At 43.6% G+C, this 18,032-nt stretch overlaps 1 protein-coding gene across 1 annotated transcript in view; it reads left to right on the top strand.

Annotated features, from left to right (window-relative positions):
• LOC122796295 overlaps nt 1-18,032 on the top strand; it is a gene marked incomplete in the record, with an annotated part of 1,783,369 nt that overhangs the window by 551,950 nt on the left and 1,213,387 nt on the right. The window contains 1 exon segment of the mRNA XM_044064662.1: nt 3,652-3,788. Coding sequence (XP_043920597.1) covers nt 3,652-3,788 — 137 coding nt within the window.

Here is an 18,032-nt window from a genome sequence, read left to right as displayed (position 1 = left end):
GCCAGGCATCAACTTCTTCAAGCCAGGGACTGCACAATCACAATTTGCTCCCAGCTAGGCATTACTATAAATTTCGAAAAATCTGCCTTGTTGCTCTGTCAATCTATTACCTATATAGCAGCAGACTTGGACACAAGGAGCATGGTCCGCAAGGCTACCACCAGATAGGATGGCCAGAATTTGCCAGCAAGTTCAAATCCTCATGCAGTGCAAAAGGGTTCAAGTCAGGTTGGTCCTTCAAACTGTGTTCCATGGCAGCGGCCGTTCTTATGATCCCTCTGGCGTGCTTTCTCATGAGAATCCTTCAGTGGCTTCTGTTCACAGTGGTCCTTTCAACAGCTCCCCATGTCTCACATGATCATGATTAGACGCATGCAAAAGGAACCTTTCCTGGTGGATGGTCTCCCCACTAGTGTTTCAGGGCAGACCATTCATTGAGCCCCCTCCGGTTGCCACAGTGACCATGGATGCCTCCCTGATAGGGTGGAGGGGCATTATCAGGGCAGGACAGTCCAAGGCACTTGACAGCCTCATGAGTACCATCTACACACATAAACGTCTTAGAAATGAGAGCCGTGCTTCCCAGCATTGCAAGCTCTTCAGGACTCTCTCCCTTCTGGAACCATTGCAATTCAAACTGACAACATGTCAGTGGTGTGTGGTACATCAAGCAGGGCGGAACCAGGTCCTACCCCCTATGTCGAGAAGCACTCAGACTCTGGCAGTGGGCAATCTCCTCCCAACGAAATCTAATTGCGATGCACATACCTGGGAAGTCCAACTTCATAGTGGACAGGCTCAGCAGAGCTATTCTCATGCCTCACAAGTGGTCTCTGAATCAGGTACTTGTGGATCTGATCTTCCGCAAATGGGGACAGCTTTGCTGCGATCTTTTCGCCACCCCCTTCAACAGCAAATGCAACAATTTCTTCTCCCTTCTGCTTCCTGGTCACTCTCCAGAGATGCTCTAGTCCACGATTGGCCTCATGGACTTTATGCCTTCCCTCCGTTTCCTCTTGTACCCAAACTCATACAGAAAGCTATTTTGTTGGGTTGCAAAATGATCCTCATTGCCCCCTACGGGTTCCTGTTCCTGCACAGTGACCTTCTCGAGCAGCCCTGGACTCTGGATCCTATTCCCAGACCTGCTGATTCATCAATCAGGTGAGCTGAATCAGTCCCTCCAAACACTCGAGCTCACAGCTTGGTTGATCACTTCCAACCCTAGCCAGGCTTTCCAGCATTTCCCGGGCCATTTGTGAGATTGTCTCCTCACAAGTCCGTCACTAGAAAGACTTATGCTAGCAAATGGAAATCCTTTTCTTGGGCAGAGGCTAGGAACATTGATCCCTTTTCAGCCCCAGTTCATGAAATCTTGGAGTTCCTAGCAGAACTTTTTCATTCTGGGTCTGCTTCTGCTGCTACAATCGGGGTTCAATTGGCGGCCATCTCTAACTTTCATTGGGTTGTCTAATGTAAACATTATATCTCATAAGCTGTGTCAAGCTTTTCTCAGAGGGACCACTCTCCTTAGGCCCCCAGTGACAGATCCCCCTCCTCCTTGGGACCATAATTTGGTACTAACCTCCTTGATTATGCCTCCTTTTGAACCGGCGGCATCCTGCTCCATTTAAGTTTCTATCTCAGAAAACTTTCTGATAGCTATTACTTCAGCCAGACGCATCTCTGAACTTCAGGCACTAAGTGTTCGTCCTCCATACTTAGTTTTTCATAAGGACAGGGTTGCTCTGAGGACTAATTCCTCTTTCTTTTAAGTCTGCTCAGAAAATCTAAACCTATCTATAGATCTCCCTGTGTTTTTCCCTAACCACACCAACAAGGCAGAATGCAAATTACACCAAGTGGGTGTTCAGACAATTGCATTTCTACCTGCATAGAACAAAGGATATAAGGAAGTTGGACCACCTTTTCCTTTCCTATGCTAGGGGCAAACAAGGTCTCCCTGTTTCCAAAGTGACCTTATCCAGGTGGTTATCTCACATTATTACCTTCATCTATCAACTAAGAAACAGTTGTCAAACCGAAAGGTCATTCTACTAGGGCTTTGGCCTCCTCTGTAGCCTTCCAGTCTAGGTTGCCCATGGACTCTTATCTGTGCAGCTGCTACGTGAACAAATCCTCATACCTTTATTTCTCATTACAAGTTAGATATGGTCTCCAGGAGTAGAGCTAAGCTAACTTTGGTTCCACTGTTCTGAAGAGTCTGTTCCAATGAGCCGCCCAGGATCGTAGGTGCTAGGGACGCTGTCCCAACAAGCAAGGAATGAAGACTAGATAGACAACTTAACATAAAGAAGTTATGTACCTACCATAACGTTCCATGTTGTCTTCATCTCGCTTCCCCCCCGTCCATCCCCCTGTCCTGTTGGACTGAGAGGAGTTTAGATTTCACTAGCTGAGTGTTCTCTGGTTTGTTTCCTCTACTGACTTAGTATATGACAAGTATGCTCAACTTTTTGTTTGGAGGGGTTCTTTATATAGCTGTAGCTAGTTAGCTATTTCAAACGAGATCTGGGTAGCTAGCGCTAGGCAAATGGGATAAGGGGTAGCCTTCAAGCCAGTAAACTGCGCTCTAGTTATTGAAGATGGCAGAGTCTGAGCAGAGGATCGGCTCTGATCCCAACAGGCAACAAAGAAGGCGAGATGAAGACAACTAACATGGAATGTTACGGTAGGTGCATAACTTTTTGCGTGCTACCACTTTCTTTAGTCTGCTTGAGTGCTTGGACTGCTAACTGAATCTGGGTTGCCAGATTTAGTGTGTTGAAAGTTCCGTCGATCACAAAGCAGACTGCTACTTAAACCAGACTCAAGGAGTGCAGTCTCCCTTGGCACTCTTGTCATAGCTTGTGAATATTGGCCAAGCATGAGTTTAAGTAATGCAGATTTAGTAGCGGTAGGAATAGGTAGCCAGATTGTACGCTCCTGAGCAGATTTGTCTTTGGAACTGGGTTAGTATACGTTGCTTTTGTCTTAAGGGCATCTGATGCATCAGTAGTGTTGTACAATAGTTTTGAGATTTAACAGTTTTTTAGAAAAATGTGCAGCACCATTTAAATGCATGTGTGCAGCTAAGTTTAGGAAGAAATATGTGCAGCAAGTCCCATACGGGCTTTCACTTTGTTCTGTTTTCTCTTGCGTCCACTTGACATGTAGGTTAGTCAGCTGTGTGCCTTCTGCAGTAGTACTGCTTTATATTTCTTTTCAATGCAGATTTCTTCGACCTCCACTTTTGATGATGGTCATTGTCTCAAGTGCAGATTTGTTCCACCTCTTTTTCTGGTTATTATAAAGCTAATGTTGGCAATGACTGAATTTAAATATGCAGCAGACAAATTGTGGACTTTCAATTCCCGATTTGAAGGTGTCCTGTTAAACATTGCAAAAGTGAAGTGGTTCTTTGTTCAATTTGGTTATGCAGGTTTACATATGTATTCATAAAGATTTGAGTGACATTTATGGTTGTAGGTGGAGCATGTAGAATAGGTAAACTGTGTATCAGGTGAGGGGCAAACTCTTCGGAAGGGAAGAATTTCCTTGGAAAGGAAAATGTAGTTTGAACTGACTTGCATGGAATTTAACAGCATCTAGTAGGAGTGATTTGTAATCATTAATGTTGTTGAATTGCAGGTGCTGACTGCGTTACTGAATACTCCTTTGACGATGATAGAGAGCCAGAATATGAATGTGAAATTTGCAACTTGCGGAGGGATGGATTTTCAATGGTTGATCATCTTATCAGTGTTAGACACAGGAAGGCTTATATTGTAAGTAATTTTTTTTGTATGAGAAAACAGAAGCAGAGTAAGAATTGAAAAAGGTGACACATTTGATGCAATCTCAAATTATACAAGTGAAAAGTACTCTTGGTCAGTGGCAAGTGATCTTTGTGGCACAGAAAAATAAAACCCCAAGTAGTATACAGACAGCCGGGGATCAACTAGCAACAGTTAGTGGAGGAGATGAGGGAAGATGGGAGTGAATGGGCGACTTGGCTGTGCCTCCTGGGGGTGGGGGTTCTCCTGTAGTGGTAGGACCTGCATGAGAGTGAAGTGCATCCATGTGTAATATATGGACCTGATGTCCTTGGGTCTTTAATTCCACATCTAAGGGGCAGCTTTCATGATGCATATTCAGGAATGTTTAGTTTCACAGGAGAAAGTATCCCAGGCCTTGAAAGTATATAAACTGGTAGATTTAGAAAATGTGAAAACCACTTGTGGCTGCCTGTCGACTGCATTGTGAAAAATGTATATGGCCATTTTTTTTGTAATTAACAGGCAGTCAGTTTAGGGTGGGGTAAGTTGTTGGCAGGCAGAGGTGGCAGAAAAAGGATGTTGGAAAAAAAATGCCCTGACAAGACTGTGTTTTAAAATGTTACTCCTTTTACTTCGGTAAAATTAGTGACTTCACAAGATATTGTAGCAAGATAAGGTGCTCAAAGATCACTGCTGCAGTACAGTTTCGTATCTATGGAAGTTAGCTGTAGGTGATCTCTCACTTTCTAGTCTAATATTGCTGTAGTGAATGTGGCTTTTGTGGTGTAGCCCAGGATGCCCAAGAGAAGGCAATATTCCCCCTTGCAAGAAACAGTAGTTTGCCTGTCCCTTGTAGAGTAACAGTTTTAAAAATGCTTTGTATAGAATTTAAGATGCATTTTAAATGTGTTTTTTTTAGTTTAATGTTTTTAAAATCTGTTAATATTGAATAATGACACAAGTATACTTTTGAATATAAAGTTCTGAGGGGTGTAAATACACTTTAATGCTGGAGGCGAAACTCATGCAGCCAAAACTAATCCTGTAAAGGTGGTCAGGTGGTCAGTGACAATTGCACCACAGCTACTGCACTACTTATGCTGAGACACTTGACAGGTAACCTTCCTAAAACACTAAGACCTCCTGCACAGCATATTCAAAAAAGGGTCCTCAGCAGTCATGTGTGCACTTTTTTTAAAACTGTCCAAAACTACAGGTAATACTGTATCCAATGCCTCTGCTGCCAAGCCCTTGTGGCAAACTAGTGCAGTTAAATTTCTGGCTGTTGGGGATTCTGTAGTGAAGCACACTGTCTCCCTCACCAGACTAAGTACGGAGAGTCATGGTTTGCTGTGTTTCCAGGGCTAGGATCTGTCAAGTCACATAAGCACTTGGGTCATCGAACTGCAAGTACCGGTATGACTGTCATAAGTCATGTGGGTGTTAATGATTTGTTAAAACCTCCCTTAAGTGTATGAAGCGAGAAATGACCGAGCTTGCTGATTGTACATAAGGCAGGTATGAGTCCAGCACTGAGCAGCATACTATTTTCTCCACAGATTATGCCACTTTACTAACAGAAAATTGATTTTGAATTGGTTTAGCTTCTGGTGTCATTCCAAGGGGGTGCAGTATTTGACAGCCTGGGGATGACATGGCTCATACCAAACTGCTTTGCCAAGGATGATCTGCACTTATTCCCTTTAGACTTTCGGATATTGGCAAAGACTTTTTCAACCCCTTAGTTCCTTTTTTATGCAGTGCCAAACTGTTAAAGATTGTCTTGATGGAGCCTATGTAAGAATGTACAAAGGTGGTACTGCTTGATGGTGGAAGTCTTGCAAATCTTGATATCCTGGAGAGTGTAGACCTCTACATAGTAACCAAGGCATGGTTTACAGTTGTGGAGAGTACCCTAGCAATGCAAGGTTATCATACCTTTAGACCAACTACTGCACAGAAGGCCACTAAATGTGGAGGAGTCTCCGCATTAAATCTAACTTTGCATCCAGACTAGTTAATGTGTATGACCCACTAGAACTCCTACATGTGCACCTCACCATTAACAGGGTCTTGTACCATATCCTTGCAACATATACGTCCCCCTCCATGTCCCAGGAAATCCATACTGTCTATATTAATATACTAGAGTCCCTCAGCTTTCAACCCAATATGATATTAATGGGGGATCTCAACTACCCTTTCTTGATTTAGAATTCTACACCACTTCTAATGCACAAGCCCAGTGGTTCCTGAACTTTGATACCTACATCCTGCAAACAAACACCCAGTGTAATGTCTTAGCTTGTCAGATCTGACCATAAGGTAGTATTGCTTGAAGTAAAAATTAAATCTGGGGATCCAGCAAAACCAAAAATCTTTAAGAACTATTCAAAGGCTAACGTCTATACCAAGTGGCACCTTGGCTAAATTCCAGGCACTCCCCCCAAACCCAGTAAGATTTATAACATAAGCTGAGCTGTTTGCATAATCTTTGTTCAGATGCATTGATCTGTAGAGAGCTGTGCCCACTCGTATTAAGAAAGACAAACTCGAATGCACCCAGGTGGAATCACAGTATCAATCAGTTGCATAACAAAGGAAATAAAAATCTTGGTCAAGCCTAGGAAGAAGAAAGTCATGCATACTAAAAGCTCCCTGACCAGTCTAAACAGACAATTAAGAGGGTTAATACTTCAGAGACTAAATTTGAAGAAAACATAGCTGTTCAGGCAAAGGGCAACCACAAAGCTTTTTATGGCTGACCATTATCTCTGAGGAAGTGAGCAACAGTGGGCCGAACTTTACTGTAAATTGCATCATCCCACACTGAACCAGAGGCCATTGACAAGCTTTTGTCTGACAGGTTCATTTCCATTTTCTCCCCCTGACGGTCCAAAGGAAATGCTTCATACCAAAATCCCCCCCAGCCATTACTAGGGAACAGGTCATCAGTGCACTTTCCAAAGCCAAAAACACTGCATTGATGTACCCCGATAACATCCTAGGATGCATAATAAATAGTATGAAACATGATCTCTCTGATCCACATGAGTCACTTTTCATCTGGAGCCTTCAGTCAGGTTTTGTGCCCAAGGAATGGAAAATGGCTGCAGTCATTTCCCTGCACAAAGGGGGTCCAGTGACTGATCAGATAACTACAGGTCCATATGTCTGGCAAGCCTCATATGCAAGGCCATTGAAAGAATGAGCGTGGATGTGATAAATAAGGACATGGGTAACCTGCAAATGCTGGACCCATCACAGTTCGTATTTAAAGGTAGTTCTTGGCATTTAAATCTGGGGGACCTTTTTGAGAGGGTCACGAAAGCATTGGATGAAGGAAAGATTGTGTACACAGCTTATCTTGATATGGCCAGTGTTTGATACAGTGCACTACTCGGGCATTATAGACAAAGCTCACTGGTTTGAAGTGTGAACCCTTTTATCACTCACTGGATAGCCATCTGACTTGCTTATAGGACCCAGGAGGTCAGAGTAGGTGAGGCCACCTCCACCAAGAGGGAATGACTAGTGGAGTCCCCCAGGGCAGTGTACAAGGCCTGCTACTTTTTTGGCACCCATTTCTCTGAAATGGAAGTAAATGCTGAAGATCTTTGGCTGAGTAAGTTTGTGGATGTTTACAAGCGGAAGGGTTATTGACTAGCATTCTTCAAGAAGGCCCATCTCTAACCGTGCATAAGCCATGGTAATAAATGCATAATTGTACCCTTTGGGTAGTTTACTATCCCAGCTAATTACTGTGTTGATGGTATGCCCCAAGAGTCGACCCAGTGGTTAGGGATCTGGGTATGTGTGTAGACTGCCTTAACCTTTTACTACTAGATGGTCACAGTAGTAAGGAAATTCTTTTGTTGTGCGACTTGTAAGGGGATAGCATGTAGATCCATAGGGGTTATCCTCCTACTGTACTCTGCCTTATCAAACCATTCAGTACAGTGCTCCCTTCATTGTGCATCATGTGCATCAACTAGAGCGACCTCAGAAGATGTCCTTCCATATCAGTGTTGCAGTATTCTTTACAGTAGGAGAGTACCCTGCCAAGGGGCAGTCCGATGACCAGCCAGAATACTAAAGCCTTTATGTTGTAATTGGTATGCCGTACATCACATGTATGGTCCCCTTGTACTGCATAGAGCATAAAGGTGACAGCTGGATGTACCAACCTCAGAACTAGTTGCACTGCATAGAGCATAAAGGTGACATCTGAATGTACCAACTTCAGAACTAGTTTGCCGCCATTCCAAGCACCATCTTCAATCATGTGTTTGAATGCTCATTCATCTGCTGGTTACCAGGCTGCTTTCAGACAGTGCCCCATTGTTTTTTCTCTCATTTGGTTGTTGGTGTCATGTAATCCAGAAAGAGGAAATGCCAGTGTGGGAGACAGATTCTCTGTAAAGGTTATTGCGAGCAGTGTTTACTTAGCATAGGTGCTTCTCACGACTATACATCTTGTGTTGTTTTTCAGAATTTTAAGATGTGTAGTCGCCTCTTCTTTAGCGATTTATTTAGAAATCAGCATATTAAGTTGTTGGCTGAGGGTCAGCTGTCAATGAAGACTAGAAGAAAGCTTTGTCAGATTGTTGTTCTGTACTGCCTCCTCCGCATGTCTTGAGGCTGGTGAAAAGCCGGACTGTCCAGTCAGGTTACTCTGCTGCAACTGCTTCAGGGACTGGTACGGATTAGGCTTTGCAGAAGTATGTTTCTGATGTACAGGCTGAACTGTGGTTGATTTTATTACCAAAGAGCCTAGGGGTGTTCTCAAGTTTTGGTAAGGGAAGCAGTATCAACTGCACTGAGGCAATCTGGGATCTAAGCCTCCTATGATATTTAAGGCTGATGTCCATTAAAAAAAACAAAGGAAAAAAACATTTCTCCTGCTCCCAAAGATCCTTAGTGGCAAAATTTCACTCGGGTATGTTTAATGTCCTTACGGGTCTGAAGCCTCTTAAAGGGGATTTCTGTTGTGCCCTGCCCCCAGTCTTTTTAAGAGGTCCAGAAAGCAGGTCTCTAATGAAAATGAGGGTTCTAATGAATCCCTGACTTATTTTCAGATTCAGTCTCCCTTAGATTATGATTACGCTATAGCCGTCTTTTTACATTATTATTTGTGCCCTGTAGTAACTAAACTTCCTTATTAAATATGTATTTTTTACATAAAATAAGTAATATAGAATGGAACTGATATATAATGGAACAATGATACCTATTTCTTTACAATAGATGTCAAGAGTTTATATACCAACATAAGTCATACTTTTGGCTTAGAAGCAGTAAGATTTTTTCTTGGAACTTCTCCAGTTACAGAATATATTATAGATCTTATTAATTTCTGTCTTACTAATATTTTTTTTGAATTTAATATTCTGTTTAGACAAACAAGGTACCGCCATGGGGGCTGCCTTTGCCCCCATGTATGCTAATCTTAGTATGGGACTTTTGAATTGGAATATATTTATAGTAGTTCATTTTTTGTTGTATGTTAAAAATTTCCGTTATATAGACTATTTGATTTTTATTGTACAGGGGGTGACTTAGTTGAACAATTTGTTCAATCTTTGCTTTCCAATATATTTCTTTTAAAATTTGATGGACTTACAATCGGAAGAAGTATTCCTTTTTTAGATGTAGAATTAAGAATAATAGATGGTATTACTTTACACACTAAAGTCCATAGAAAATTTGATCAAGCAACACATTTTGTACATGGGGATAGTTGTCATCTTGTACATAACCTGGAAGCATTACCTTATGGTGAGATGTTAAGGGTATCCAGGTTATGTAATATTGGAGATTTACGAAAAGAAATACAAGTAACAGTGGTTATGTTTGAAAATGGGGGTTATGGTAGGAGTTTAATAGAGAATAGCTGGAAGAGGTTATGTTCTGGCTTGTGTGTAAATACACAATGTAATGTATATAATATGGCTCCATATAAAATGGTTTGTGGAGAATCCTTGCAATCTATATATTTTGTTTCTACATTTGGGTGTTTTAGTTTTAAAATTTCTCAGGTGGTCAAATATTTTTGGAATTTTTGAAAAATGTGTAGTTTTGGTTGAATGCTAAATTAGGCATTTCTTATAGAAGAGGTAGAAATATACATAGTTTTATTGTCAATGGAAAGTTCAGTCTTCCAGATGTTAAAATAAACTTTAATACGCCTACATTGGGTACTTCAGGTTGTAAAAAATGCAAGGCTTGTAAGTTTGTAGTAAATAAATGTGATTATATTAATATTCCATTTAATATGTGCTGCACTTTTACATGTAAACACAGGAGGAGTTGTATATGCACTTCAATGTCCGTGCAATTTGTATAATATTGGACAAACTAAAAGGGCCTTTAAGGTTAGATTGTTAGAGCATGTAAGAGATATAAATAATAAAAAACAAGAAAGCTCTCTAGCTGTTAATTTTGAACGCTTTCATAATAGTAATAATGTAGGTTTACAGGGCACTGTTTTGGAAAAAATTAAAGTATCAGTGTTTATGTCCTTTAGTCAAAAAAAAAAAAAGTTTTTGACTAAAGATTCTCTCTGTATTCTTAATTCAATACTTGTGAAGAGCCGAGACATTAGAGCTGTGTGAGTTTTCAGTAAATTGGTGGAATCACTGGCTGGTCGTTTTTGCTTTGTTCTCTTAGATATTATGACTGAGGATGAGGAGTCTTTGCTGTGAATCTCCTTTTGAGATTAATTTTGCTGTCTCAATTTCTGGTGTGATGGAGTTTGTGGGGTTGTGCTCAAGGCTTGTGTTCAGAGGATGTGCTATGAGCTTCTGCAAATGTCTCCTCGGCTCTCTGCTGTGTCCATCCGGTTCTTATTGCCTTGTAGGCTGCTTTTTCCATTGATTCCCTGCCCCTTGCTCCTAAAAAGCCTCATGAGATTTGAGGTGCCTTAAGATGGCAAGTTTCTTTGTGTCCTTCTGCTGCCATGGCTGTTGCCTCTGACAAGCCCTTTAAACTTTTACCTTCTACAAAGTTGCTTCTCAGACAAGGGACAGCATAAAGATGGAGAGGTTGAGTAAGAAAGTGTATACTTCTGCCACCCTTTCCTTTTAGAACTGTAAACTGTCAGACCCCTGTGACCAGTTATTTTAGTTCTCTCAGGCCTTTCAGGTTATTTCAAATCTTCCTGACTTTGAGAAGGACTTCAACTTTTCATTCATTGGGAATGTATTCTCATGTTGCTCACCATTCCATTAAATGTAGCTGAATGCTCATCTAGGGCTGCTGCCTTTGGTTCTGTGTTGACGAGGTATTCCTGGCTTCAGTGTTGACCTTTGCCTGATAATGTTAAGGCTAAGTTGATGGATGCTCCTCTTGACAGTGAACCTCTTTTTGGTGGTGCTGCTGAGTTGTAAGTCATTCCAGAAAAAAGGTAAAGCTTTATATGATCTGAAACATTTGTTTAACCTGTCCCAAAGTTTCATGGAAATTAACCTAACAAGCTTGCATTTGTCCATACAGTTTTGCACTCCCACCCCAGAGGCAAGAGGGGTGGTAGAAGGGCTTCTCATGCTAAGTCTAACCAAACCCTTTCAGCTCAGAAGCCTCCTTTTCCAGACAAGTCAGATGCTGTCTCACTATCCTTGCTCTTCAGTCACATTCCTCTGTCTTTTCCTGTCCTTTTGAATTTGGTTGCAGATCACTCAAGATTCACGCGATGCCCTTCTATTCATATGTTGCAGTATTCTTAACATGAGGGAGTTTGCCGTCGTAGGTGACCCAATGTCAGCCAGTGTACAAAAGTCTTGCTACTATAGGATGAGTGATACGTTGCACATGGGCTGCTGTCTTACATCGGGCATAAGTGATGTATGCATGCACCTACTAAAGAACTTCCCTGCTGCTAGTCCAAACACCACTTTCAAATGTCAGTCTGCTCGCCAAGCTGTTGGCTGTCTTCCAGTAAATTTTTCAGATAATTGCACTTTTGAGGAAGTCTTTATGTTCTTAGTGTTTCACTGTTGCAGTCATCACCTGTGGGTTATCCCTGCTGTGGTAGCCCTCTGTCAGCCCGAATACCAGAGTCAGTGTTTTTGTGCTCCAGCTGCTGTCGCCTGTAGTCTGAATTCAGGTAGTCAGTGCTATATAAACAAAAGCAACCAACATCATTACATCAGTCTTTCATGCCATGGAGCCTGTAGAAGAAGCAGTTCACACAAGTGCCGGTTGGTCGCTACCAGAAGTTGAATTTCAGCAGAGAATTTGGATATGGCATCCATCAGCCAACAATCTGAAGACATTCCAAAAAAATGTAGAGCTGGAGAGAGGCGCCACACAAAGCTAAACTTTCTGACAACACCGCTAAGCAAGTCAGCTCTCCAGAATTCATTGAAGCGCTTTTGCAGCCCCTGATGCCCGATTTTACTTTATACGCATCCTTCTGCCAATTCCTTTTTGGAATCTGGTATGCTGCAGAAATCCACTTTGTCTTCCAAGCCTTTGGCTGGCTGCTTCGGTTGGTTTTGGAGCAGTGACGCAGGCATCAGCTTCCAAGGAGGCCTTTCACACTACTCATTCTAGACCGAAACTGACGTCTTCACATCCGACTACCGCTTTTCAGAGATTGACGGATTCTCTCAGGCCTAGAAGCCAGGCCACTCCTAGGAAATTTGCTTCTAGCCAACATCTTGCTACTGCTCCCCCACCCCAAGCTCAAATGCTTAAAATGGCAGAGGATTTCGCCTCCCTTACCTGAGGTACTCGCGGGGGGGACTCCAAAAAAGAAAAGGCATACTTTTCCAGAAATTGTCAGACCAAGAGTCTGAGGAATCTGATTATTCTGTTTTTGAAGAGGAGCAACATCTCTCAACTGTTTGAGGATTCAGACGCAGAAGAATCCATCCCTTCTGGCTCCCCTCCAGAGGACCTTTTTTGGGGAAACTCTTCACTCCTGTGGGGGACATTTTTAGTGGGAATCTCAACACTTCCCACAGTCAAAGTTTCTGGACCTGCCACACCACAAACCCCTGGCCATCCCGTGTAGTTTGGAAGTAGTGGATGTTTTCCATGAATCCAGCTTAGCCACTGATACCGTGCCTCCTGCTCCAACCAAACCTGACACTACTGCAGAGAAACTGATTCTCAGAAATACCTGTACAGGAATCCTGCTGCAGACCCTGAGGTCATTACACAGAGACCCAAAGGAGCTAAGACTAGTTCTGCCAAGAATCTTTTTCCTTTTGATAGACTCCAGAGCTCTGGACAGATGGGGTAAGTATACACCTTTGCAACCTTAGCTATCAGAGCACTCTTCAGTTCCATATGTTAAAATATCAGCAACACACTTGGGAACAATTGAAACAAGATTGCTACTTCTCCTGATGGTGCCAACTCAAGAGCTGGCAAAATTACTACACTGTCAAGTGGGCCAAACACTCATTACAATGTGGATAGGATGCCCTGGAAGCCACTAGCAGTGCACCAATGACAGGATCTGTTATTAGAAGACATGCATGGCTGAGGGAACAACCTCTCCCTGATCATGTTAAGTTTAAACTTGATGCACTTCTAGATAAAGAATGCCTGTTTTGGGGGAAAAAAACAGAAGGTGTGTAAAAAGATGGAAGACAAAGCAAAACCTATGCAAACAGTAAGATTTCTTTCAATTTCAACCTCCCAGATTCAGCAGGAACTTTCCTCTAAGAACTGGGCCTTCCCTGCACCTAGCAGACAGGGCCTAGGTAAGCCCCACAGGTGCAATCTATCCAGGCCCCCTATCCCAGGGCCAGCAAAGAAGCAAACAATGGACCACTTCAGTCTCTAAGGCAGGGAGTTCTAAGCCAAGCTTCTATGGCAAGCACTCAAAATGACTCTCCCTCCTTTTGCCCATCAAAAATTAGGAAGAAGGCTCACTCCTTTTGCCCATCAAAAATTAGGAAGAAGGCTCACTTTCTTTAAGGACCAGTGGGTCTTAAAAATCATTTCTCAGGGATACAGATGCTCCTTCAGCGAACTCCCTATTCCAAGAGGGTACCCAGACCTCACCCCAAACCAGTGGGCAGAGGCATTGAAATGGGTCCAAACTCTAATATCCCAGGGGGCAGTAGAACCTGTCACTTCAGATCAAATAAGAATGGTTTTTACTCCAGGCTATTCCTTGTTCCCAGAAAAGAGGGCACTTGGAGCCCCATCCTGGATCTATCCAAACTGAACACCTCCTTGGTGGTCCCCAGATTCAAAATGATAACCTTGCAGCAGCTCCTGCCTGCGCTCACAAAATGCCTGGCTTATGACGGACCTAAAAGATGCCTACCTTCACATCCCCATCAGGGAATCGTGCAGAGAATTCTTGCGCTTCAGAGCAAGCGGTCAACACTTTCAGTTCTCTGCACTGCCATTTGGCTTATCTACTGCTCAGCATTTTCACCAAATGCTTGGCCCTGGCTATAGCGTTCTGCAGACAGAGAAATGTACAGATTTACCCTTACTTTGATGACTGCCTCATTCAGTGCAAAGAAAAGTTGCTCCAGGACCACCTTTGTCAAATCACTCCCAACTTCCCTAGGGTTCACCAACGAAAAAAAAATCAAAGCAAAACCCCACCAGAAAAACTGTTTTCCTGGGAGCTGTGCTAGACACAACCCAAACGGCCTTCCTATCCCCAGAAAAGCAGAGCTTCCTGCCTCCCTACTTCACCCAGTTGGTTTCCAGAAGTCACCTCACTGTGGGTAAGTTTCTGCAAGCCCTGGGATACATGGCATCTTGCATCTTTCCCATCCCTCTCGCTAGGCTTCACACGAGAAAACTTCAGTGGTACTTGAACCCTTGGTGTCAGCACTCAGTCCTTAGAGGCCACTCTCCCTCTGATCCCTTGTATAAGGGCTGAATTTCTCTGGTGGGCAGAGGCATATGCCATGAACAAGGATCGTCCCTTTATCCTCCGCCCTTCTGGGCAGACAACAGATGCCTCAGACATTGCTTGGGGCGCTCACCTAGCAGGCAGGTGTACACAAGGCCTTTGGAATGCCCAATGACTTCACTTACACATCAACCAGAAAGAAATAATGGCAGTGCAAAAGTCTGACTTCCTTCTAACCCCATCTCAGGCCAGGGGTCCTCCTCATAAAAACAGACACCAGAGTAATGTGGTATATCAACAAGCAGGGGGAACCCAATTTTTACCCCTTGTGCAGGTTAGCCACGAGTCTCTGGCTTACAGCCACCTCCATGAGGCTACACCTAATTGCCTAATACTTACCAGGGATCAACAACACACTGGCAGACCACCTAAGCAGAAACTTACTGGACCCACGAATGGCAGCTCCACAGAGATCTTTCTGCAAATCACCCAGACGTGGAGGACCCCAGAATTGCCTCGCACTTCAACCACCAGCTGCACAAGTTTTTTGACAGGGAGTATCACCACCTAGCATGGAAAGTGGATGCCTTGACCTTCTCCTGGCGCTCCCGCTTTGTGTACGCATACCCTCCTCTGCCCCTTATTCCCAAGGTCAAAATAAGAGAGAAGACCAAGGCCAGACTCATTGCTCCACATTGGCCCAGGCATTGGTGCCCCTTATTGCACAGTCTGACCTTACAACCCCCAAAGCTGCTTCCCCTGATGTCAGACCTCTTAACCCAGGAGATGGGGAAGTTATTGCACCCAGACCTACAGACTTTCAAACTTTCAGCATGGCTTATACACTAAAAACTAGCAAGTGGTCCTTGTTTAACAGGTCCTGGACATCAGAGGCCAGAAGGTCCAGCACAAGAAAATCATATGCAGGAAAATGGAAAAGATTCTGCTCCTGGAAACAAAAGGGGGCAGTACCTCCCAACCTTCCATTCCTCTCATCCTGGATTGCCTAGCAAAGTTGCTCAATAGTGGCATTTTTCCTCTATTAAAAATCCATGCCTTGGTCATCTCTGCCCATTATGATTCAGACCCATCCTCCTTCTCTCATCCTTTAAGCAATTCCTCAGAGGGGCTTCTAATATCAGGCCTTCCAGAAGGCCTCCGCCACCCTGGGACCTGAATTATGTTAGATGAACTAACCTTCCCTCCTTTTGAACCTGCCACTTCCAACAGAATTGAAAGACCTCTCTTGGAAGACTGCTTTCCTACTAGCTATCTTCTCAGCCAGAAGGGTCTTGGAACTTCAAGCTGTTCTGGCTGTCGAGCCTTTCGTAATTTTCCATGCAGGCAGAATCTCCCTGAGGACGAAGCCCTCCTTTATGCCCAAGGTGTGGTATCTGATGTGATCCTTAACCAGGCCATACACCTTCCCACTTTCCCAACTCAAAACAAGGGGGGAAAAATTCTACACACACTAGATGTGCACAGACAACTTCGATACTATCTGGACAGTACTAAGCCATTCAGAAAAACAGACCAGCTTCATGTAAGCTTTGCCCCAGGGGCAGAGGCGAAGCCCATCTCCAAAACATTTCCTAATGGAATTCACACTGTATCCATTTTTACTAAAGACTACATGGGAAACCCATCCTTAAGTCTGTTCATACCCACTCCACTAGGACACCCTCCACTTCCACTGCCTTCCTCAGAGGAGTACCTACCAGGGACATCTTGAAAGCGGCCACCTGGACCTCTGTTCATACCTTTACAAAGCATTCCCACCAACCTCTCTTCCAGGTGTAGGGCAAGGTTTGCCTCTGCAATTCTGCAAGGCCTCCTGACCCATATCTAGGACTCTACCTATTCTTCCACCCTTTTCCCCAGCTTTGGGAATCCTCCCACAGGTGTGATTGCAACAGTGAAACACTAAACATGCTCAGGTTGATGTCATCCAGGGAAGGAAAGTGTAGATGCGGACGTTAAATTCCCCATAAGCACACCCATAATCTCTGCCTTTTCTGCCTAGGGCCTAACCATGACCACAAAACCTGAGCAATTTTGTCAGCTGTTCGTTCCTAAGACGCTACCCAGCCATTTGCATGCCCTAAACATTTATCTAGCAAAAGTGTCTTAAATGTCTGGAAGGGCTGTCTGGTCAAACCTTTGAGCTACCAGAAAATGCTGCACTAACTCGATCCAACGTTCACCTGTAGAAACGTGCATACCCAGCCTATTTAAGTATAGTGGGTACTATACTGGAGGTTGCAGAACCTAGGGCTGAAAGCATGTCTGTGGAGGTTTTGCAGATGGGTGCTGATTATGAGGGGGAACCTTGGCTTGCAATGGATGTCCAGACTGGCCATTCCTCTGTCGTGACTCAGTCTGAAATCTAGGACCTCCATAGGCCCTATGTCCTCCAGGCCTGTCTCTTCCTTAAAAAGGAAACAAAAGACAAAGCATGTCTCTTCTTTCTGTAAGCCTGCCTGATTGACAAGCTTTCTCTGAACTTATTTAATATCTTCATGGCCTTTAGGCCTTCAGTGCTGGCCTTCCCTCCAGCTGCCTCTCCAGTTTATCAGTTCTAGGCCTCAGACTGAAGATCCTCTTCCCTTGAAACTGAAATTTCTTGAGATTCGTCTTAAGCGGGCTACCTTTCATATGCCTCTTAAATGCCTTCCGTGAGAAACTCTGCTGGGGCAGACTCCCCAGGAGAAGACCTCACCTTTGGTGAAACCATCTCTCGATTGGGAGTTTTTCAAATGTTGTTCCACTGAAATGTTTGAGGTTCAAAAGTGATGCTATGAACTCTTACAAATGGACACCCCTTCACCTTCTGCCATTCCTCCATTCTTTTTGGACGCCTTCTCTACAGCTTCCAAAAACCCTGAATCACAACCACCAGCTCTTAGAAGGCTTGACAGCTTTTATGAGGTCGCAGAAGGGGCCAAGTTGATGCAGATAAGCCATCCAGATTACTCCCTTCCACCTCTGTCCTTCCCACTGATATGACAGTAAGACTGTGGAATACATTGGCAAAAAAGTTTACACCCCTGCCAATCTTGCCTTTTAGGGCTGTTAACTACCAGACTAGCATATCTAAATATGCCCTGGCCATTTTCACTCTGGTCTCCAAACTTTTGGCTGATCTCCCAGACCCGCCTTCTAAGGCTCAAACCTAATCTCCTTGTCCTCTCATGACAAAAACACACTATTAGATGCAGTTATGATGCTGCAGAGGCTTCAACCAGATCTGCAGCCTCTGCCTCAATGCTGAGAAGATATTTTGGCTGAGACTCCAATCCCTACCTGATATCAGGGCTAAACTTCTGAATGCACCCATGGACAACTCTGCCCCTTGTTTTGAAAAGCTTTGCCACTTTGGCCCCAAAAAGGGAAGGGATTACAGAACTTGAAACATTTGTATG

The sequence above is a fragment of the Protopterus annectens genome, chromosome 3.part0 (genome assembly GCF_019279795.1).
Source record: "Protopterus annectens isolate FY-2018-M chromosome 3.part0, PAN1.0, whole genome shotgun sequence".
Taxonomy (NCBI): domain Eukaryota; kingdom Metazoa; phylum Chordata; order Ceratodontiformes; family Protopteridae; genus Protopterus; species Protopterus annectens.
Note: the sequence above shows the minus strand (reverse complement) of the source record. Positions and strands in the feature narration are given on the sequence as shown.